General features: G+C 38.3%; 1 protein-coding gene across 1 annotated transcript in view; it reads left to right on the top strand.

Annotated features, from left to right (window-relative positions):
• Positions 1–1,115: 1,115 nt before the first annotated feature.
• Positions 1,116–24,197, top strand: part of LOC133992906 (transmembrane protein 163a-like) — a 62,729-nt gene continuing 39,647 nt past the window's right edge. The window contains exons 1-2 of the mRNA XM_062431702.1: positions 1,116–1,323; positions 7,570–7,689. Coding sequence (XP_062287686.1) covers positions 1,125–1,323; positions 7,570–7,689 — 319 coding nt within the window. The 5' untranslated portion in view covers positions 1,116–1,124. The remainder of the gene's footprint in view (positions 1,324–7,569; positions 7,690–24,197) is intronic.

Here is a 24,197-nt window from a genome sequence, read left to right as displayed (position 1 = left end):
ACACACACACACACACACACACACACACACACACACACACACACACACACACACACACACACACACACACACACACACACACACACACACACACACACAAACACTATAAACAATATATTTTAGCAAGTTAAGTTTATGCAGACCCAGAGCTTTGTGCTTACAGTTTTACATTAGAGGCATGATGATACAGTTACAATATGATTAGGCCTGGCTTTTACTTGCCTTTAATTTGCATATAGGCTGCAGCACAGTTGAAAATAAATGACCCACAGCCTATAAAAAAATATAAGTGCCAAGCTGATTGATAGTTTACATAATTGCTTCTTCTACTTTTTTCATTAGTTTATGCCCTCACCTGCTCACAAGCCTGTGTTTCGGCGCCGCCTAGTGGTTAAGTGATGTAGCCTATTAAGGTGATGCACTCATTATTTGTTAGTAGCGACAGCAGCCCAGCAGCAGGCAGGCTGTTTCACAAGGTTTAACTAACTTTGATAAGAGTTATACATTATCATGTCTAATGAGAAAAAAATGCAATATAACTATGTAACTATGTAATTTTTGATATGTTGATCTTTTTGAGCTTTGTTTTGTTCACAGATCAAATATTGATTCTATGGGGAAATTATAAGAGGTTATTATAAAGGAACTATGGTGTTTGAGTGAATTTGGAGCTTTTTCACAGTATGGGAATTAGGTGTTCACTTCTGAGAGGAGGGGAGAAGGAGGAAGGGGAGGAGGAAAAAAAACTTGCTGGCACCGCCTGCCAGATTCACAGCAGATCTCAGCCATCTATCGCATCGCTGCATCTAACCCTAAACTGTTTGTAAGTGGCTCCCACACACAGGGTGCTTACGTCCAGGCTGCAGAGCTGATCCTTGCAGTGTAGAGTTCACACACAGGGAGTTGTTTCGCTGCTGATGCTGGGGAGATAAACCTTTTTATCTCTCATCTTCTCTTATCGCCATCTCTTCACCCTCCCTGCGCAATTGAGTCGACACCGGTGGCATATTGGACGCGCTGGATGGCTGCTGCACTTTGCGAACCGGTGTGAATCTTTTTTTTTCTTCATCATCAGCTCCTCTTGCTTCTGAGCCTCAAAACAAAAACAAACAACTGCAGCAACAATGACAGACCCAACGACCCAGGAGTCCTACCCTGTCCCAGACCCGACTATTGTGGATCCCTGCCCGGCCTCTGTGCGGAACGGCCAGTGCGCCCCGGATGGCTTCACCAACCATCACCAGCAAGCCAAAACCCCCAGCCAGTCTGAGACGTTCACCACGGGCCAGGAGATGAAAATCACAGACAGTGTAGAGGGAGAAGGTAACTTCATCCATCTCTTCTGTTTGTTTTTTTGTTTTATTTTATTCTTTTTAAATGTATACCTTTAGATATTCATGTGCATGTGTGTGCATATGTGACCCTGGAGAGATGGGAGGGGTATTTTTACCCATGTAAGGTATTTTTAGCCTGCTATCATTTGAATAATTTATGACAGTCCTACATCAGCAGGATTCAGACTAAAGAAAAAGTTATCAGTCTCATATTAAACATAAAATATAGCTGAAATCCCCTGAAACTCATGTCCTCACTCATTCATTGTCCTTACCTCCCAGTCAGTGGCAGATATAGTTGTGATTTAAGATAGGCTTGCCTCAAGGGAAAAAGCTGCATATGGGAATTCAACTGTTACCTTAAACATACTCTCAGAGGCACACACACTCAGTCTGCGTTAAAGCTATATGCTGGTAATAGGCACATGAATGCTTAATAAACCCTTAAGAGTGTTCAAGCTTACTGTAGCATATGTGTGTTTTTGTGTGTGTTACTCTACACATGTAATCCCATTCATCATGTTAAGTGCATAAAACCAGTGAAACTAAAATTCCACAGTGGATAATAAGAGGGCCTCAGTTATTCAATCAGTCTTAAGCCGGTTGCTTAGTTTATATAGCCATTCACTGGGTTTATTTAATCTAATGTATGTTTATTGGATGTTATTTTGAGAGATTACTGACATGTTAATTACATGGTATATTTTCAGTAGCCTGCTAATGATATATGAGTTATTATGTATTGAGTAATTGGAATGGTTATTGTAATTAGTGCTGTCACAGCTATATTAATATTGATATATACTGGAAAAGAATCCACTATCTAAAAGAAGAAAAGAGTCATGAAAAGGCAGAATGAATAATGAGTTGTATCTGCTTTATTAAATGTGTAAAAATGCCCTTATTGCATTAATGGTGTTAATGGGAAGATTCAAACTTTAACGAGGAACCATTGAACCGTGAACCATTGAAGAGATGTTGTTGATTAGTATTTTAGAAATTTTAAAAAGACAGATTCATTTTCAAGTGGTCAAAACCAAAGCACAAGAGGTTAAGAAATCCAGACTTTCTATGTGGGTCCATCTCCAAAAACAGTGGATCCTTCATTTCCCATAATGCCATTCAACAGCATCTTTCATTAGACCTTCTGTCCCTGGCAAACTTCACATGTAGGGATTTCATGTTAAAACGTTGCCAAACCAAGATGACCCTAACAACACCACTGTGATATTAGCAAGGGTTATTTTCACAGACTTAGTATTATTAGCAGTAATACTACTATAAGTAGTATTAGCCATGACTAGTGAAGTGATTTTTGTGTGTAAAACTGTGTGCCCCTTTAACTGTCTGTAACTGGTCGCGTCATTTTGCTTCTGTTGTCAGGTATTTAAATACCTTGTCTATGAACGAGGGCCACTGACACAGTTATTAAAAGCTATGTGAGCTTTCATCAAAGAGGAAACTGTATTTAAAAAATCATCACAGTTTAAAAAAAGCAATCAAGATAGAAGTGCAGCAAAGCAAGCTGCCACCAAACTTTCACACATCAGACATCTCTCTGTCACCTTCCCCCGCTTTCCTCATTTCTCTCTTATTTACATAAATGTCCCTGTCATTGCTCTTAGAAAACCAGCAGCCTTGGCAGTCTTATGAGTATGATTATCCATGCCATTTATCTATTTATCTACTCTATCTCTGGCTTCCCAGCAGTATTATCATATACAGTCACGTGTTTTCTGGCATTTTTAATCCTTAGTAGGTCTGCTCAACCGTTTGGTAGAGGTCACTTTGTGTCATGATATCTGGTCTAAAACAAAATCTATTGAACCCAAACTTTTTGGGAAATCTTTACCACTTGTATGAGGTATGTAATGCACAAACCATCCACATACCATCAGATTGTGTTATGGTTGCTATAGATACAGGTTGTTCTAGTGTATAAACGAAGCATAACACAAATCACTGTTGACATAAGAGATCCTGCTGGAGACATTTTTGAAGTTGAGTTTCATTTTTTCATCTTGTACACAAACAGAATGAGTCTCTAACATGTTTTAAAAAAGTTTTGAACAAATGAGGTCTGAATAAGTTCTGTAGAGGTCTGTAAAACATAAAAAATAGGGTCAATGAGAAAACAAATCCATGTTTTTATGTTGTCATGACCTCAAAGAGGTAGGAAAAACAAAAACAACATTTTTTTCAATAGCACTTTTTTGGTGTGACCTACAAAGGGTTAATAAATATTTGCAAAGAAAAGTGTCACAGAGATAGAAAGACACACTTGCATACACCCATACACCTTCCCACACAAACTGTGCGTGTGTCACAGAGCCATATGAGGAGTTGGTGAGCACATGCCTTCTGTCTGATCCCCCCAGCCACGGATCATGTGAGCATAGTGATTTAACCATGCTGTCTCACTTCCTCCTCTGCGGCACACACAGACACAGACACATGTTGGATTGCTAGTTTAATCCATTTGGATGTACTATAATTACTTATATATAAAATATATATATATATATTTTATCCAATTATAAAATGTGTATTAATGGAAACTATAGTAAGTTTTATACACTTTTTTTGCATATCCTCCTTTCAGTTCTGTCCTGTAATACTTTGAACTGAGATTTTGTACTTTATTGTACACATGAAAAGATAATATCGGACAGTGCAATCAATATTTTTACTGCTGCAGTACCTTCATTTTGCAATTAAAGCTAAACTAAAGCTTCCTTTACTTAGTGATATTACTATTTCTGAGTTGAAAACAATGTTAATATCCAGAGAGAATCACTTTTACAAGTTATAGTATGTGTGTTTTGGAGTCGGGGCAAATGTCAAATAAAATATATCATCCACGTAACATGGTTTGTTACTGCTCTTTGTAATCATGGGCATTTCTTCAGATGCTTGTATTTCCTTGGAGCCAATGAATCCAACAAACTATAAACTTGTAGTCGATGAGTACCTTCCATCCTTTATAAGTAAATTATCCAAATATAAACATTGAATGACCAGAATAAAGAATGAATTTTATGATTGGAAGTGTGTAATCGCATGTCAAATGTACAGCCATATGACTCTTCCTCACCGTAGATACAAAACAATGTTAATACAAAACAAGGCACATCCGCCTGCACACACCATGTTGTACAGTGTGACACCTAATTTGACAATAATACATCAAACTGATCTTGCTCTTGACCCTAACTGAGGTTTTCCAGATATTTGTTTTGCACACTTAAAAAAAGCCATATGATTATCTTTGATATGCTTTCTTTAGAGGTGTCAATTACAGCCAGATTAAGATTTCAGATCAGCTAGATGGTGAAAGTTGGGGGGTGAATGGGGCTGTGCTGTTAACAAACTTAACATGTTTAAATTAAACTAATATGAGAATGACACTGAATATAAAAAATATGGATTCCAGACTACTATATAGACACACTATTATGGTAAAGACATTAAGTTAAAGTCGACATTGTAGTTTTGTAAGTAAAGCTAGAAGAAGGCCCCAGATGCATGGCTCTTTTTTGTTCTTTTTACCTTTTGGGATACATATCAGTTAAAGTAATACATTGATTGCGGTTCAAACAAGAGTCTGGCTCTCCATCAAAAACAAGTGGCAGTGTTCACTGGTGGGAAACTGTTGAAGGATTGTATCCTTGTAGCAGCACCATCTCCCTCTGGACGCTATGTCCACACCATCTCCTTCTGTCCCCACCCACACCAGACTAACAGTGGGAGTTAGCAGCAACAAGGACATGAACTGGCTGCTCCAGACTGTGAGTAAAAGGAGGAAGATGCAAAAAAAGGATATAATGTCACAAAAATCAAGATACTGTGAAAAGGGAAAAATGGGGAATATTGAGAGGGAATGCCACCAGCTTTACACATGATGGTCAATTCTGCAGTCGGGAGTAAAACTCAGCATGGTTGCATCATTTCTTGAGTGTCTCAGGGGAAGCTCTGTCAAGTCTGAAACATTTTAGACTTTTCCAACCAGCTCAACTTGAGCTTCGAGGCTTCAAATTCTTCAAAGAAAGCCTGTATTACAAACTGGGTGCATGGATTTTGAAGGATGTGGGCGTTAACAAGGCCAGAAGGACTCTACAACAAAGATGCTATTAGTTGTATTATGGGAAACATAGGATCTAGGGAAACATAGGAATCCCATTCTGGGGATTAAAGTCAAGATATCTCAGACTCTGTTGCATCTATTTCTACTATTCATTTAAACCGTGTCTTTATTGAGTTTTAACAAATGTATTGAAGCGCAATACTGAAACACTGTCATTAGCTATTTACCCAAAATTGTTTGATTTGGCACCACTGATAATTGATTCAGTCATCAGTTATGTTCTGTTTACAGTAGTACAAAAGCCTTTTTTACTCCTTAAAACAATCATGCGACTTTATCGCCTCACTATCAGCAGCTGTTTCTGGAGTGATTCCCCCTCAGTGACGCACACTCTCGCTCTCTCACACACACACTCCCACGCACACACGCACCCACATATACACAGTTTTAGGCCTGTAAGTTATGTCATATTGTTTGTTAGTGTTTCAGTATCAGGTGGTTCATCACTAAGTAATGAATAAAGGAAGCATTCTCGGTCCAATTTGTTCATTAAATATGCTCCCACTTGGACACATTGTCAATTACACACCATGTCAATCACTGTTTTTAGGGCTGATGATGCACAATTGTGCATGTCTGTTTTTTGCACTGTATGCACACTAAGGTATGGATGGGTAAACAACTTTTTATTATTAAATAAGGAAAAAACTGAGATTCCAAATCAGCAAGAGAAAAAACTGCAATGCTTGGTGGTCATAGCAAACAGATTTAAACACACAAAGGATCTATGAAAATACATATTCTTTACCATTTCTGATCATTTGATTTCAAAGAGACAACTCCAACATACAAATATTCAGGTAACCAGAATGTATCCAGAACATTTGCGTCTGTAGCTTATAAGGTTGAATGAGCATTGTTTCTCCCACATCATTAGATATCATTGCGTGCTTGTTTTTGCAGCCAAGCTAGCAGCCTGAAAAGGAAACACCTTCTGTGTCCCAGTTGCTTGCAGGCGACTATGATAGTCCCTGGGACACATTTCTATGTAGAATGAAACTGATAGCATTAAAAGCCCTTTTGGATGTAAAAGTTCAGACTTATAAATATTGCATGAATCTGCAGAGCCAGCCTCATGTTTGATGACAATGGAACAGCCTCAGGCTCTTCAGACTCTGGGCTGTTTTGTCTGTGTCTTTGGACAAACACTGCAGGCGCAGCAACAGAGCTGTGAGCCGTTATGCAAGTGGATGTTTAGACTGAATGGTGTTCTGCTATAATTCTGTCTGTTCATTGTGTTAGACATTAGAGGTGAGCTGTGACTTAAAAAGCTATGAAGGTTAGTTAACAAAGGTGGCTTATCTGGTTCTCACCAGCAATTGCAACAAGATATTTCTCAATTATTTATTTTGTGAATAAACTTGATTCACTTGGTTTGGTTTCATTGGTTTGTTTCCTTGTTTTCTATTTGTATAAGTTTAAGGGACTATTTTGTACTCTTTATGTATTCTGCAGCTGACTGCAGCTTGAGTTTTTTTCACATCTCCAAAGGCCAGTAAAGAGATTTGAACCTGAGAAACTGTCCCCGTGCTACAGCATACTTCATCCATAACCTGTAATCTGCAGTGTAACAGGGATTACACAATGTTTTGTGTCCATCAGTGTAAATCCCCAGTGGTTCGGTGCTCTTCTGAAAGGTGAAAAAGATTATCTAATTCGAGGGATACATAGGGAGAAGAAGAAACAGTTCCATTAATATTCCAGTGTAGTTATAATTACTTCTTGACTTGATCTGTCTACTGGGCTTTTAAAAGTGATTCTGACAACATCTCAGTGAACAATCATATCAAGGAGCATTTTTCTGTAGTAGAGCCTTACTGCTTACCTTTTCAAACTAAAAGCAGACTTTTTCTTATGAAGTTAAATAGACTTTACTACTAATTCACACATGAGCCGAGTACTGATTAGTCAAGATTGGAGAGTTTTATTTCTAGCCAACTGTTTTTAAAGGTTTACATGAACACTCACATTGTTTTTAGGAAAAACCTCTGGCTGCCTTTTATTTTTATTCTGTTGCATAAAATGAATATTTCAAATCAGATGAAAAGAAAGAAGGAATTGTCTTTGTAATGTTAATGTGATCCATTACAGGTCTCCTTGAGAGCAGCATGCGCCTGAAGCCTCACGAGGCTCAGAACTACAGGAAGAAGGCACTCTGGGTCTCCTGGGTCTCCATCGTGGTCACTCTCATACTGGCTGTGGCAGCTTTCAGTAAGTATTTAAAATGCTAAGTCATAAGCATACAACAAGTACAAGTATATAACCAGCACTATGCAGTAGTGACAGTCTGTTACTGACTGTGGCAGTATTTCTCACTTCCCTGTTGACTAAGCGGAAATGTTGTCATCGAAACATCTGTTGTAGTAGTGGTGCAAACATGTTGAAAGTGGTTTTTACCAACCTCTGTCTTATAAGATATAGCAGGATTGAGTTATGTTTATTATTTGTATAGTCGAGGCAAATTTCACAGCTTCTATTTTTGATTTAAACAAAACTAACCCTAATTAGCCCTAAAAACAAAAATATAAATTACATCTTATATTATCTGCAGGATAAACAACAGCTATTTCTGGGATATTCTGAGCTTTAGCAAAGGCAGCCAGTGAGCACATAAATAAGAAATGTATATCTAATTAATACAGCGGCACATGAAAAACCACTGATGAGAAAACACTCAGCTAATTGATTCCATGGTTAACTGTGCATTAAGGACAGATTTTCAATGGATTCTTTCAGTGTTTCCAATGAGCCTCACATTGCATGTGTAGAAATTAGATCTATTTTTTCAGCTATGAAAGGAAGGAAAATCGAATGTCAGCCACTCACATGTAATGTGTCACTAATTTGAAACCAGTATATTAATAACATCACACATTTTTTAAGCTGCATGTGCCTTTTACTCTCGTTGACAGGACGAATGTCAGCGGTCCACCAAAGTAAATCAGTTAATCACAGCATTTAAGTTTAAAAACTGATAAGCTGAAGCGTTTAGAAAATCAACAAAGCTTTTGTTCTTTGTACTGCCATACATGTTATTCACAAACAATTGGTTTGTTGCCTTGATGTTATACAAAGGAACACTGCTGGTTTATCAGCTCTTATGTCAGTAGTATTTGTTGGAGCAATTTAACACAAATTAAGTGTAGGAGGGGCATGGAAGACACATTTCTTTCCTCGAAATGTTTAAAGAATGGTGTGAAATTGTATTGTCACAATGTCTCAATGTCCTGTCTTATGCTTTTAGTCTTTTATTTACAGTCATTTGAGCCAATTTGCCGAACTCTGCAATGTGACTGATGATCTAATGTCCAGGATTATGAACTAATGGTCCCGCTCTTACGTGGGTGATTGATCCATATCTGAATTTTTCATACTGCCATCATAAGCATCCTAATTTCAAGGCTTCTTGTCATTTATGTTGGAATAAGATTGATTCCCTGAAGGTAGATGTGGTGTATATGATGATCTTGTTGGTGAGTACTCATTTGAAGACAGCACAGTGTAGTTGCAAGTAAGAGGCAGAATTTTTTCACACAATTCATTGGCCACTCTTCCCTAAACACATGGTTTTAACAATGGTTGGATAGGTGTATATTTTTATACTAACACAAGGACACGGGCTGAGAATTCATCAATCAAAGAGATGGGTGCAGAGCAGCAGATTCTTACTCTTCAGTCAGCTTCACCCTCAGAGTTTTAACACATAACTATAGTGTCTTTTGCTGGAAGTGTCTGAAATGTACAATCTGATTTCCAATGTAAGTCTTTCACTGCTTTGATTTTCCCTTTACTGTGTGATACATATGCATGTGTTGTACTTAGTGACTGAATCCTACACACTTGTATCTGGAACAAATTGTTTTCATGTGGAGTCTGCTTGGTGATTGACATTTTTATAGGTTTTTCAAATTACATAGACTGTACCTCACTGACGACCCCCCACCCCCCCGATGTTGTGTAAAGAGGAAGCAACAGTTGCAACACACACGTTGTTGTCTTATGATATAGAGGATGTCTATCACGTACTGCACTGCTGAGTGCAACAGAGGATGTTGCTTTGTCATCCTGGCTAAGCATCAAATTCAAGTCACAATGTGCCCTACATTAATTTATTCAAACTTTTGGTAATGAGCACAAACTTTAGCATTCCAGCTGCATGAATTCGCACTTAGACTACCAAAGAAATAGACCTAAATGGGACAACTTTCATATTTTAAACCATCACACAATTAGGGGACATAGACTTTTAATTTGGCAAAAAAAGTCCAGATGCAATCCTCAGTAGTGTGTTCAGCTGGATGCACAGGATTAAGCATTCAAGGACAAAATGTGTGCTTTAATTGAAATACTTTCAATACAGATTTTTTTATGAAGTACTTAAAATAACCCCAAACACTTTTAACATGGAACTATCCTTGTGCAGCTCAAACTCTTATATGAACAGTCACGTGTTTGTGTGTGTTTGTGTGTGTGTGTGAGAGAGAGATAAACATATACAGCAGAGGAAATGATAGCAGAGTGACTATGAATGATAGCAAAATTAGGTAGAGTTTTTTCTGTTCATTTGGCTTAGATGCTGTAAAAAAAAAAAAACCCCTTAGGCACTGTGCCTGATTCTTAAAATGGTAGCGAAAACCATGATCACCTTAACTACCTTGGCTATTCAGATTGTTTGTCCTATCTATGCTGATTAATTGGCCAAAATGATGAATCAGCGGACCTTCTAGCCACATGAATATGAACCTCTGATTGATACTTAAGGAAAGAGACAGAGAAAAAGGCAAGAATGAGTCAATGGAGGGAAGAGTTCAGGGAAGTGTAGACAGGCTGTTCTGCCATCCATAACTGCAGCCTTGAGATGACGGGACGGGGCTCCAGGGTTAGGAAATTAATAAATGAAGTCAGCACTTCACTCCTGCTGCCACACAGCATGGAGAGGTGAAAAGAAGGAAAGAAAAAGGGAGAGGGGCTGTGTTTGTGAGGAGGAGACAACTTTGTGAAAGACAGCAGAGGGAGCATAGAGAGGGAAGAAAGTGAGAGACAGATGGATATGGAGGTGTGGCGTGAAGCTCTGAAGGGTGCGATGGTACCAGGGGACGAGGCGGATGAGTCCTGGCAGGCAGCATCGGGGATTTAGTGGTTGTGATGGCTCAACTTTAAAGAATGCCAGCGTGCTGTTTCCTTCTGCCTGTGCCCTAGTTTCTCCCTCGGCATCTTCTATCTTTTATCTTTTACATCCCGTCAGCTTGTTTCTTCCTCCTCTATACGTTGTTTACCTCTTATTTATATGCTTTCTCACCATACCGCTCCCTCTTTGCCCCCCTCAGTTTTTTCTCTGTTATTTTGTATTTACAGAAGTAGTTCCACTATGTTCTATGAGGCCAAAACTCCAAATCAAGGTGTTTGATTCAATCAAACTGTCCAGTGGGTAGGGGAGAGTTTTCCCCTGGTGGACATCTTATAATAAAGAAGGGTAAAAGTCAAAGTACTCTTTATCTACTTAAATATCTTTCATTCTATTTCTGCCAACCTTTGTAGCTTTTTGCTCTTTGTCCTTTCTCCTCTCCCCATCTTTTTTTTCTCTCTCTCTAAAGAAATCTGAAAAGATCTTCTGCCTTTTTGTGACCTTTAGTAGTATTTTAACATTTAGACGAGATGTAGTGTTCAAGACTGGTCCTTTTCTCGATTATGAATGGCTGCTCTGTGTTAGCTCACAACCTTTCTTGAGAAGGTGTCTTTTGTGCTCACTTGGCTTGCTATTCACTGGAAAATAAAAACAGCTGGACATGTCCTGGAACAATGCTTCAGATGCTTTGGGCTCGCTGTCCATAAACTGGCCTTCTGTAACATCAGAGGACTCACTCAAAGTCCCTTAAAGATGCTCAGTCACAGTTCTACGCCAACCTAATTAATACAAATTCTGGCGACCCTAGCCATCATTTTCCACAATAAACCGTCTCCTGAAGCAACAATCATCATCGATTTTTTCAGAGGACAACAACATCTGTTCTCTGATGTCCAGCTCTTCCTCTCTGCCTCCTCTTGTCAACAGCCCTTTTGTCTGGGAGCTTGCCATCTCAGCTCCATTTTACTGGCCGCAGGCGGAGACACATTGAGGAAATCCTTTGGAAGATGAAACCCTGTACTTGTGCCGTGGATACAAATACATACATCCCCAATTTGTGCCCCCTAGTCACCCAAATTGTCACTCTCTTCCTTTTGCTGTCTTTTAATACGATTTTAAAAAAGGTGGAGACCTTGTTCTCAAGAAACCCACCCTGGACTCAGAAGTTCTTGCCTACCACTGACCTATATCCAACTTCCCTTTTCTGTCCAAGTTGTTGATTCTGCAAGCACACTACCACCCTCCCAAGTTTGTTTATTTACATTGTTTTATGCAAATAAGGATCTTAGACACTAGATGTAAGTACCAATACAATATTTCATGCAGTTTAATGTACCTCATTTAGTATATTGTATTGTTTATAGGAGCTAAATGTTTTTGTTTTTTTTAAGTATATGTTTATTGGCTTCTTTCACCTTCTTTCTGTTTAACCTGACCTGATTTAAGAGAATCATTTGCAAGGTAGAGGTAAAGAATGTCAAAAAATGAAGCAGATTTGCATTATTTTACCAAGACACTTTTGATTGTATTACCACACTTATCATGGCCACTTAACAAAGAAGTAGAGTATTTCAGTACATGTGTGAACAAACCTTTAACAAACAATCTTTAAACTGAGCTGACTGTAACGAAACACGGTTGTCACTGAAAGAATCAGTAGATTGTAGCAGTGGAGCTCCACTCGCTGGCGTCTGAGAGCTCAGACGTGACATACTGTATGTTTACCTGGTTTTAACATCGTATTAAAAGACAGCAAAAGCAGGACAAACGATCGTGATCCATCACAAAGATGGGGTCTGATGATTGACCTTGTGAACAGTGCAGTCTAGCTGTGATGAACAATCTTAATGATTGCACCTTTCCCTGAGTGTTTTCCCTGCCTTTTGTATCTTATTGGAAATTCTAATCCAAGTTGTGCAAGTATATTGAATAGATATTGTTTCATTACCAGGTAATGTAAAATTGGATTTCCACATTGTGTTTTTGTGTTTCATTTGTGTTGTGCTTGCTAAGCAACTACCAGTAAAGCTGTGCCATATTCAGACTGAGGGCAAAGGGCTGAACAACAACAAGGATGATTTTCAGATGGCCCTCCAGGCCTTTTAGGAGCAGACTATAGGAACTGAGCTCTGGACTAATAGGCTGCCACACGATCAATCAGTTGCACTGCCAACAACCATTTAATCATTTGAGCAAGGAGACGGAAAGATTGTGGTAGGAGGGAATAAAAGCGGGAGGGAGAGAGAGGGGTGGTAGCAATCCGGAGCGAGAAAAGGGGACAAAAAGACATGAGGTGACAGGGGAAAATGGGAGGGACAGTTTAGGAAAAGATGGAACAAGGAGTACAGCAAGAGCAGGACGGAAGCTAAGGGAACATAAAAGAGGAAGATGGTAATAAAGACAAATGTGTGAAATAAAAGAAAATAGAGAAAGTTGTAGTGAGACAGCAGGAGACTGAAATGGAGATGAAATATGGCCAGAGGTGTACACCCAATGACACAGTAGAACAATAGAAAATAAAGAGAGAAAAAAAAGAAAGCTGTCACTTATGTGACTGCGTTGTCTGGTCCAAAATATCAGCAGTGCTCATTCGGCCAAGACAGGAACACAGAACTTCCTCCTTAACTCTCTAGTTCTTTCCTTCTCTGTCTCTGCAGTAGAGCTGTAATTACTCTGATTTAACCCAGATACATAAAGTAAAAGCCCAACATAGTTATAAATAAACCATCATTTTATGAATATCTATCAGTGCTATTACTTTGTAGCTCTAGATGGGAGGAGCTGAGCCAGAGAATGTATGAAAAGTTCAGCTCTGTGATACAACTTCAACACAAAAACCTGCAGTTTTAACATGTGGTACGAAGGGCACAATCAGCCCTTGTTTGACTTGTAGACTTACCAGAGGGCTGTCACAGGTTAATCTGTGCCTTCTCCGTTCACACAAGACCCAGATCAGTGACTGTAGCTGCATACATCCGCTGCACCACAGAAAAACCCACCACACATATTTGAGTTAAACAGAACTTAAAAGTGGTAAAAGTGGTTGCTGGAGTGTTTACAGTGGATATATAATCTATATCTGTATCCATATCTTCTTACATTGTGTGTTCATAGCAAGTACCTTGTTGGGGAAGTTTCAACAGTGTTGGACTATAAGATATATTCTCCTGTTTGGTCTAAACAAAGGTTTTTAGCAGTTATGAAATCAGCATGTTACTGTAGCACTTTGATTAAATATCCTATCAACAGTTTTTTCTTTGGGATTCTTCTTTCATATGTGATGCATGTGGATTAATATTGTTTCAGAGACAGCAAAGTAACTAGTGATTTTTTTCAGTGCAATTTGACCTGAAATGGATTATCTTAGCGTAAAATGATTTCAGAGACAGACAGATATCTCAAAACCTGTGTAAAACCAAAACTATCTGCCGTTAAATATCACCAGAAGAAAGTAAGGAAATTGTTTTTTTGTGAATGGTTTGAGTCAACTCTAAAGTTAAATGTAAAGGTAATGTAGATCACCAGTAGGAAACTTTACTTTAACAGTGGGAAAATGCTTTCAATTGGATTTTACCACTAAGGATAAGGCTGGCCATATTCTTATCGACAACAAATCCCATAAAAAGACTGAAAAACTACAACAATAGTGAATGGATCCTATTAACTAATATCCCCTGTGTAGCTAAACTCTTATACGTTTCTTATTGCATTTGTGCCATTATAGACCTCCAGTGATTTCCAAATGAGCCACACTGTTGTACTGGATGACATATTCCTACATTATGATTTACGCTGGAACTGTAAATTAAATTCTGTAAGCCCCACATATAGCCCCCTGCTGCCATAAACACTCACTATAGAGCCCCTAATGTGTGTTATACTGCAACTGTAAATGGTACTACTCTTCACTCCAGTTTATGTTCACTAAAAAATATAGTGGTCAGCTGTTTTAGAAAATTACTGACCTTTATTTGAAAATGAAATGATATATTTGGGTTTTTCCCCCCAAAAGATTTATGCATTTAGTAGGAACAATTGGGCTTGGGACTTGAGGTCCAAAGTTAGGAAAGAAAATACTGAGATACTAACTAATGAATTTTTCATTTTGGATTTGTTGACAATAACAAAATATAGAATAACATAAACCTCATCCTTAAAAGTAAGGTTTGATTTTAAGTACTTTCAGAGTGACTTGAACTAGATAGCTTGCTGGTTAGAATAAATATGGACTACACCAGGCAAGAATTGGCATGCTTGTATCTAAGACACAGGATATCCATTGTTATTGCAGCTTGCATGATAATAATTTTTATGCCATGCTGTGATGAAAGTGCTGTAATATTATCGGGATTCATTCGCGGTCATTAGAGATGCATTTGCTGACTCCTGCTGCTTCCACTATCTCATTTACTAGATCCGAAAGAATAACATAGCCAAGGCAAAAACAAATGATGAATCACAGAAGGAAGAGTGTACACAATAGAGATGTTTGCGTTCAGCTGTACAGTGGTATCTGCAGGCCATTCATCATATCTGGGCAGTCGCTGCAGAAACACAGTCGTGCCAATATCCTCCTCTCTCCCACCCTCCCTCTCCTGCCCTAATTCTACCTCTCAGTGGCTCACTCCCCCAGTCCCTTGGTCCCACCCACTTTCTCTCCTTTCTTCCTCTCCGCCCAAGCCTCCTCCCTCTTCAACTTCCAATCTCCATCTTCTATTTCCTTTCCACTCTCTCCACCTTACTCATGCACCCATCTCCAACCTTGCACCCACCCACTGTCTGTCTCAGGGTGGAAAACACAATCATTTATTCATTTGCTTCCCCTTCACTGTGCAGTCTATTTTTGCTGGTAAATGTCAAGTTGCAAACAAGGAAGACGTGCTTTGCTACATGGTGTAAAATAATTTACTTATTATTCTTTTTTCTTTTGTTTGCTTTGCATGTTTACCCATTACCATACATCCAGCATGGTTTCATTTTGTGTGTGGGCTTTCTCTGTGGGTGTCATTATTATGTCTCAGATAATTGATTATGACTTACTCTGCCCCAGTCCAAATGGTCATTATGTGTGTTTTTAGCTGCCACCAGCAGCATTTACAGCATGTACAGCATTTCACTGTCTTGGTCATTCCTAATAATGTCAGAAGTATTACTGCACATGTGTCATTGTGGGACAAATCTATAAGAACAAAACAAGGCTGTATTTGAGGTCAGCTTGGCTGCTAAAGCACTGGTTTGCCTCATCTGTGATCCCAGCTTTGAATCATGTGTGTTTTTTCATGCATGGCTTACAAGCAGACCTGTCACTGTACAGTTGGAACACATGTAGGCTGACATAACATACATGGAATTCATGCCAAAGTTTGACACTAACACACATTTTTAAACATGTTTTTGGTTTGTGTGTGTTTTTAAATATACTACGTGTATGTGTGTTGACAGAACAGTATGCAGAGTACCGACTCTGCCCTTCAAACACCCTCTCCAAAATTATGCGCTTGTTAACACAGGCCCGGTCCTCATTCAATCTGTCTGCCTGATTGCTGAAGTACAGGAACTAGCAAGAATATACCAGTTCTATACCTCTGTCAGCCAGTTTCTTCATTATTTCTTCTCGTGACTTTTCATGACACTGTTTGTCCAGTCAGCTGCCCACTTCTTAACCACGATCATAGGTTTTAGATAGATTAGCTGAGTCACTCTCCAGTGCCCCATGTTGACTGGTCCAGTAATGGAGAGTTTTTCTCCTATCTCTTTGTCTGCTCATGGACACATAACGATTGATGGAGCTGTTCCATATTATATAATTTACCTAATGTGAGGCAGTACCAAATTTGTGCAAGTCATTCAAAACTTTCTTTGGACAAAACATCACATCCATCATGTGTCACATGTTTTGGCTGTTGGTGTATGAGCATAAGAGACAGACCTGTCCTTCCAAGAAACATGACTCATTAGGTCATAATGTCAGTTGCCCAAGAATGATATATGGTTATGTTTAAGTGACAAATGCCATCTATTGGCAAGTAGTTATTATGACCAGGAGTCGTCGCACAGTTCAAATGACAAATACAAAAGTTGAAAACACAGATCGCCTAACTTTCAGAAAGTAGTCATTTCAAACCATACCACACGTAACCAAAGTGATAATTTTAACCCAAACCATGATCTCTTCCTAAACCTAACCAAGTGGGGTTATTTGTGCCTAAACCTAACCCGACCATAACCATAGTGTTGTCATATCATCAAACATAATTATATCTATGTGGTATGTGGTTTTAAATGTTGCCATTTGAACTGCTTCACTTTCACCGAGGAAGGCCCTAAAAAGTGAATTTTATTCATAGAGAACCATTTCCAGGATCATTGTGATTTCTGTCAATTGCTGCTTTTGAGACAGATGTCAAATGTCATGAGCTTCCCCTTAACTTATCTGCCAGCTTCCTAAAGCAAAACCCATTATTACGTTAAAAGACGCCTTTTTCAAACTGGATTGCTATCATCAGGTGGTCTAGGAATTTGCACTCTATCCTCACTGTCCAATCACAAATAATAGACGGACACATTTCGTATTCAGCAGATTTATATTGGATGATAATCACACATTATTCTTTCAATTGCAATGTAATAGTTTCTTCCACGTACCTGCTTAGTGTAAAGTGATTACTCCTGTCTCAAATGGTTTGATTCTTCGAGGACCTGCACTTTAACAACAGTAGACAATGTACAATACTGAATGGTCTTAGACTGTTTACTGGCATGTTAACTTTTAATGTGTAAGCATCTCATTCTTTTCTGTATCCAAGTATTGTTTAGTGAAGAAGTGAACAGGATAATGCTGTCTTTTACAACCCATGATTTGACAACGTGTGCTGAAACTGTATTTGTTAAATGGCATCTATTAGCAATTATATAATGAATGACAATTGGGCTGTGTAAGATATATTGGCTTCAGCATGGAGCATCACTATATAGTATCCTATTGTTGACAGAATGGGGACAATAACATTACTGTGGTGTTTGTTGCTCTGCATAGCTGTGATTTTACTTTCTAAAATACTTGATAAATCCACTGCTGTGTGTCGCTTTGCACCCACTATGTTTAGCTGCTGCTCAAGAGTAGATACTCCCTGGCTGAACAGAGACTTGTTTTATTCATTTATTGTTGATTAATGGGAAAAGTTCTTGGGAAAACTTTACCACATACTGCTGTGGATGTTAATCCAATAAGGCACTTGAGTTAGTACAACTTGTTACAACTACAAATTGTAGGATGGCTGTAATAAAAAACATAATCATACAGTGCAGAGATACCACACTATAACTGCATGGTTTTCTGTAGAAGTACCACACTGTCACAATAAACAGATCCCCTGCTATTCATACTCTCTGAAGCTCTGCTGAGCGCAGCAGTGAGGTTGTTTTCCGCGTTCTCGGTTTCTCACACCAGATGCTTCAGTCACATCTCCCCTCCTCCTCTTCAGCGCCAAGTGGATTACGACAAATCACACACACATAGGCATACACACATTTGTCATGCTCACATGGCGGCGAATGACAGGTTGAAGATAGGAACACATTTATTTAAACAGTACAAATAGACGTATCACAAACATGGGGATAGATTGTAAAAGGTACAAAGTCTAGTTAAAAAAAAGGTCTAATGTTTCTCCGCTTACAAAGATTTAATTTTTTTAAAATATAAAGTACAGTCTAATCTTAATCATTAGTGACTAAATTTTCCTCTAGGTGTTTGCTGTGGTGTGTGTGCATGAGTCTGTTTGTACAACACTGTGTTTGTGTATGTTTGAGTGTGTTTGTACTCAGGCCTTCATTCTGCAGACATAGTTATGAAACCTTTATAAAGCCGAGGATAATGTCAGAGTCGTAAATCTCTCTCTTAATGTTTCCCCCTTTTACTAGAACAGTAATTCATCTTCTTCTTTATGAGGCTTGTTCATTTCTTCACATCCATTAGTGGATCAAGATGAGGAGGGGATCAGTAAGTAAGCATATGGATCAAGATGAGGAGGGGATCAGTAAGTAAGCATATATGCTTTTAGGTAACCTGAACACCATATAAATGCATGTTGCAGAGCTAAATATAGTTCAAAACTACAGCAGTTGATAAAGATGATCTTTTGGAGTTTTTCAATACTTATGCTGATATGATACTTGGGTTTGGTAAGAGATACTAAAACGACAAATTCTTTCATACTTTGAGTAAAAACATTTAATTTACAGTAAAAACTATATATATATTTTTTTAAAATCTTTAAATTTGAACAGAAGTAGCTTAAATCTAAAATTGTCAAGACTGCCGTCATCAAGCTTCTATTAAAAAGAGTAAACCAGGTCACTCTGTAATTTGTAATGAGTGACCTGTATCAAATCTACCCTTCATTAGAATCATCATTGAAAAACTTACAATTTAGTAATTTCCTAACCATAAAAGGATTGTTTGATGACTTCCAATCTGGGTTTTGCCCCCACTACAGCAGATAGACCACAAATATTAAAGTTTTAAACAACATTCAAATGATCAGTCCTTGTGCTGTTGGATCTTAGTGTAGTGTTCAACACTGTTGACCATACAATACTGCTTGACAGACTGGAAAACTGGGTTGGATTCTCTGGCACAGTCCTAAATTGGTTCAGATGTTATCTTTAACAAAGAGACTACTTTGTCTACATTGGAAACTGCACAACACCATGACTTGGGGAGTCTTCCAAAGTTCAATCCTTGAGTCTTGAGTCCTTGAATATTTCACCATAATTATGCAAATAAGACTCAAATGTATATACATCTCTCACCAAGTGACTTTGGTCCCCTAGATTCACTGACACAATGCATTGAACATATCAATGATTGGATGTGCCAAAAATTCCTATAAGACAAAACAGAGATAACTGTCTGACAACTTCAACTCATTCATAATGCAGCTGCCAGAGTTCTGACTGAAACATAAAATGTTCAACATATCACACTCCCGGTGAGTCACAGAATTGATTTCAAATATTACTCCTAGTTTTTAAGTCACTAAATGGATTCGGGGCCAAATACATGTCTGATTTGTTTTGACACTACGAATCCCCGAGAAGTCTTCGGTCTTCTGGCACCGGTCTACTAACTGTTCCCAGAGTTTAAACAAAACATGGTGAGGCAGCATTTAGATATTACGCTGCACATTGTTGGAACAAAATGAAAATCCTAGAAATGTGCCAAACTTAACTACTTACTTTTAAACTTAACTACCTTTTCTGTTTATTTTATTGCTGTATTTTTATGTATTTAAATGGTCTCATATGCATGGATCATGATTTCATACTGATTACACAGCTTGCTAATGAGAATGGATACATGAAGGTGAGTTTTTTCTGTCAGCATAAGTATATTTGAGTTAAAGTGGTCATGGCAAATTAAATGCCTCTTGACTTGTAAATAAAAATAGTATCCTTGAGGATCACTTACATCAATCACAATCACTTCTTAAATAGATTAAATGACGGCTACAGTAGACAAATTATGAGTTTCTCTTTATGAAAGCAGAAATGACTCCGTTTGCACTGATGCTCATTCTGTGGATATGTCTGTAAATTGAATTACATAGTGTCTGTTTAAGGGCAAAGCTTCTGAACATGTGTGTGTTTGTGTGTATGTGTGTGTTAGCATACACCTGCTCTCTACTGAAAACCCCTTGATGTTCATTGGATACCAAGTGATTATGCATGGTCTGTTACACAGCTTCAATCGTGAGATCTTGTGATTGAACTAAATTAATTAAGAATGCTGAAACAGACACACATAGGGATACATATGGAGATGCGCAACATACCGCTTGCATTAATTTACACAGAGGACTTGACCTTTCTGATTGAAGATCTGTTTGAAACCAGAATTTTGTTAGAGGGTATTTGGACCCTGTGGAAATATGGTGTATGGCAGCTTTCATACTCATGCGTAGGACTTGTTTACTGATGCGGACAAATAAAATAAAATAATTAAAACTATAAAAAAATGAAACTGGAAGGTGCATGGATTTGTAATAACAAGCTAAATTAGTTTTGTAGTTTGAACATGTTTTTGTAACACTAACACTAATTGGATTCTTTTCACTTAAACATTAGAGCGTTTTGTAACGAGGCTAAACCTTTTTTTTTTTGGTTTACATTGGGATTCCAGCTTTGACACTGTTGTCAAGGTACTTATTTACAGCTCAGTGTCACTGCTCAGCCTTGCAGTCATGCTGAATGGATTTCTGTTTAGGTTTCAGTACATTAACTCTCTGATCTTACCTGTGTAGTTTGTGATGGGTAATTAGTATTTACAACTGTGCTGCCTCCTGGTTTTGATGTAGTTAATGGGCTACAGTCATTCCAGCCATTCAAGTATCCCACACTAAAGCATCAGCAGAGGTTTTTATTTGAGTATGTGATGTTGATCCAAACAGAACAAAATTATTTTTAAAGAAGACATATTGTCCTTTTTGTGGTTTTCTGTCATTTCTACATAGTTAGATATCCATGATAAACACAGTCAGAGCTCCAAAATGTGTAATAATGCTCCCTGAAAGTCAAAAGGCAGGGCTGCAGCTTGTTTTGAATGCTTGCAATGTTACTTCCACTTCCCCATTGAGCTGACATCAGATCGATCGGGCATGATCACAATTGGCCTTTCATCCTGTTGTCTTTGTTGCTAAGGTTGGTCCATGGGTTGTTTGTATTGTCTACTCACATATTTTCATTCAGATTCTACCTAAAACATGTATGGGTGTATTTGAGAAGTTAACATTTTGAGTAAAGAATGAGAAATTCACTGTAGCTTGGTTAGCGTTCGGGAGTTAACCAACCAGAATAGAGTGGACTGATCGGGAGGGGGACCTTAAAGAAAAATTAGTTAAAATGGTGTGTTTTAGTTTTAGAGGTTGAACTGAGGTGTTGCATATTGAAATGTAAATCATGCGAAGATATTCCAGTAGAACACTAGAATAAATATATAGACCTGGAAATGGGCATGATATGTACCCCTTAAAGCTCATCTCTTGCCCCCTGATGTCATACATGTTTGCCTATGCACAATCATTTCTTGTATCAGCACTACTTTAAAAACATTGCTGCATGAAGAAAGCTGAAAAACAAAATGCAACTCAACTTTTTAGTCACTTCCCTATTTTTAGGAACAATTCCTTGTAAGTATGGATTTGCAGACAGTTTTTAAATATTTTTTTTAAATTTAGTACACACACATACTTCACCTTGCTGTTGATGTGTCAGGGATCTCTTGTTAGGCATTTTATCAGAAGCTAGGGAATGTTTTATCTGTGTTTTTGCTTGGCTGTCAAAAACTCTCCATCTGCATCTCTAAGCAGCCTCACACCATCTTTTATCAGTTAGCACCACTTGACTATTTATACTCCTCACTGATGAGCCAAACAAATGAGGTGGTGCAGTGTGATCTGATGTGAACGTCAGTAGAGAATGTGAGCGACTGTGAACGTGTGTATGTGTGTGTGTTAGGGATGTTTCTGGTAGTCACACAGTGTTGTTTAATGTTCTACCTTTTCCTGTGTCAAGGTGTAGTATTACACAGATAGTCTCAGGTCTGCGCAGCTCAAATTTTCACTGCCACTGAAACATAATTCGTAAACAAAGCATTTTATTTCGAGCATTTTCGTTGGAATTTTGACTTGTCTCGTATTGTCTTGAGGGACTATGATAATAAACTGATAGTATTTGCTTCCATTAGTGTTAATGTGGTAGTCAAAGTGCAAATGCAGCTCAACCAGTATGAAATATTTTGACTGGGAGATTCATTTTATTAGCATGGTGGCTGATTGTTCTAGGCTCTCACCTCCTGCGTCTTCAGCTCGTATCAGGTCACTGTTGCATGCTATCTATACATGAAAGGAGCAGTCGTGTGAATGTCATTAAATATTTATAGCAGCTCAATTAATTGCAGTGTACCACACTAGTCGGCAGTGTTGTATTCAAGACCACGTGAGGTAGTTAACAGCTGGGGGAAATCTATTCTAAGTCTGTAACCTAGTTGGTTCACTATTGTTTTTTATTTATTTATTTAACATCGTTTTCTCTTCTAATGGCTCAAAAACAACAAAACAAATATCTTAAAATAAAATCTTGAAATGTTCATGGACATATGACACAGAATATAAGAGCACTTCAGTGGTTTGATGTACTTGGGGGACTAAAGAGAGAGTAAATAAAGAATGGTCAAACCTGAAGTAACCGAGGTACCCTTCTTGATATGGGTCTAGCTCCAAAATCTTCCATAATCTCTGTTTTGTTTGTGCTTCCTCAGCTTGTTAATTCCCATATCTTTCATACCCTATACACCCCAAATGTGTAATGCAAACTTTCTGTTAACAAGATTGAGAGTCTCCAGCCAAGTTAGCAGATTTCTATGGCTGTACTTAATGCAGCAATGCTTTCAGCTAAATGCTAATATAAACATGCTAACATGCTGATGTGTAGCAGATTATTTTTAAGATGGTAATCATGCAGAGTGCCCTCGTAGCCGAATGGTTCCTGCGCGTGATGCATAGCTGCAACGTTTCTGGCCCGATTCCAGTTGCATCGATCCGTGTTGTTTCCTGTCTGTCACTTTGCTGACAACTGTACAAGAAAGGCAGAAAATGATATTCGACACATTTAAATTTTGACCTAATTATGTTGGTTGATCTCCAAAGTGTTTACAATTCATCCTGAAGTGAACATAAATATCTGTACCACAATTTTAGGGCAGTCCATTTTGTAGATGTGGAGATATTACACTGGATAAGTTTTAGCTGGTGGTGGTGCTAGAGGTAAAATGAGTAGATCACCAGAATCATTAGGATTCATCCATTGGGGACACTGCATATTTGATCAAATTTGATAATAATCCATTCAATAGTTGTTCAAACATTTCCCAAAAAATCAAAAATGCTAATTGCATAATGGCACACTTGGAAATCTATTCATCGGTTGTTGAGATATTTTGGTCTTGACCAAACTGGTGAACTGACTGGCTAACAGACCAACAAACCAACATTACCAGCCCTAGATTTAAACCACTAGTGTGACTATAGCGTTGAAGTAACTAACTCTAACAACACTAAGGAAATCCCTAAGATTATTTTCTTTCTGCGACTTTACAAAAGTTCCCCTGAGCTGCAGAAAACATTGTATGACTGCTTTCACAGTCTGAGTAGTGGCCACCCTCATGACAAGTAAACTCATACACATGAATAAGTGAAATCTCCATTTATTGCGTACCAGAAGACAGAAGATAACCAACATGACAAATGATATTTCAAGATATTAACCAGAATAGGACATCCTGTTCTCCGCAGCACTCACTTCACTCCAGTAGACTCCAGCTCTCTCTTCAAAAATCAGAAAATTGCATTTAAGTTGTTGATCTCTTGTGTCCCTTTAATTTATGAGTGGTTCGAGGATCAAGCACTCTTATTGAAAGACTAGCTTTGAGAGGAACACAAAAGAGCGGGCAGTGAAACTCTCACAGCAACCAACGACTAGTTCCACTGTGATCGATGGTAAATTGATGCTTGCAATGGATCCATTACCAAGAGGC

This window comes from Scomber scombrus, chromosome 13, assembly GCF_963691925.1.
Source record: "Scomber scombrus chromosome 13, fScoSco1.1, whole genome shotgun sequence".
In the NCBI taxonomy this organism is placed as follows: domain Eukaryota; kingdom Metazoa; phylum Chordata; class Actinopteri; order Scombriformes; family Scombridae; genus Scomber; species Scomber scombrus.
Note: the sequence above shows the minus strand (reverse complement) of the source record. Positions and strands in the feature narration are given on the sequence as shown.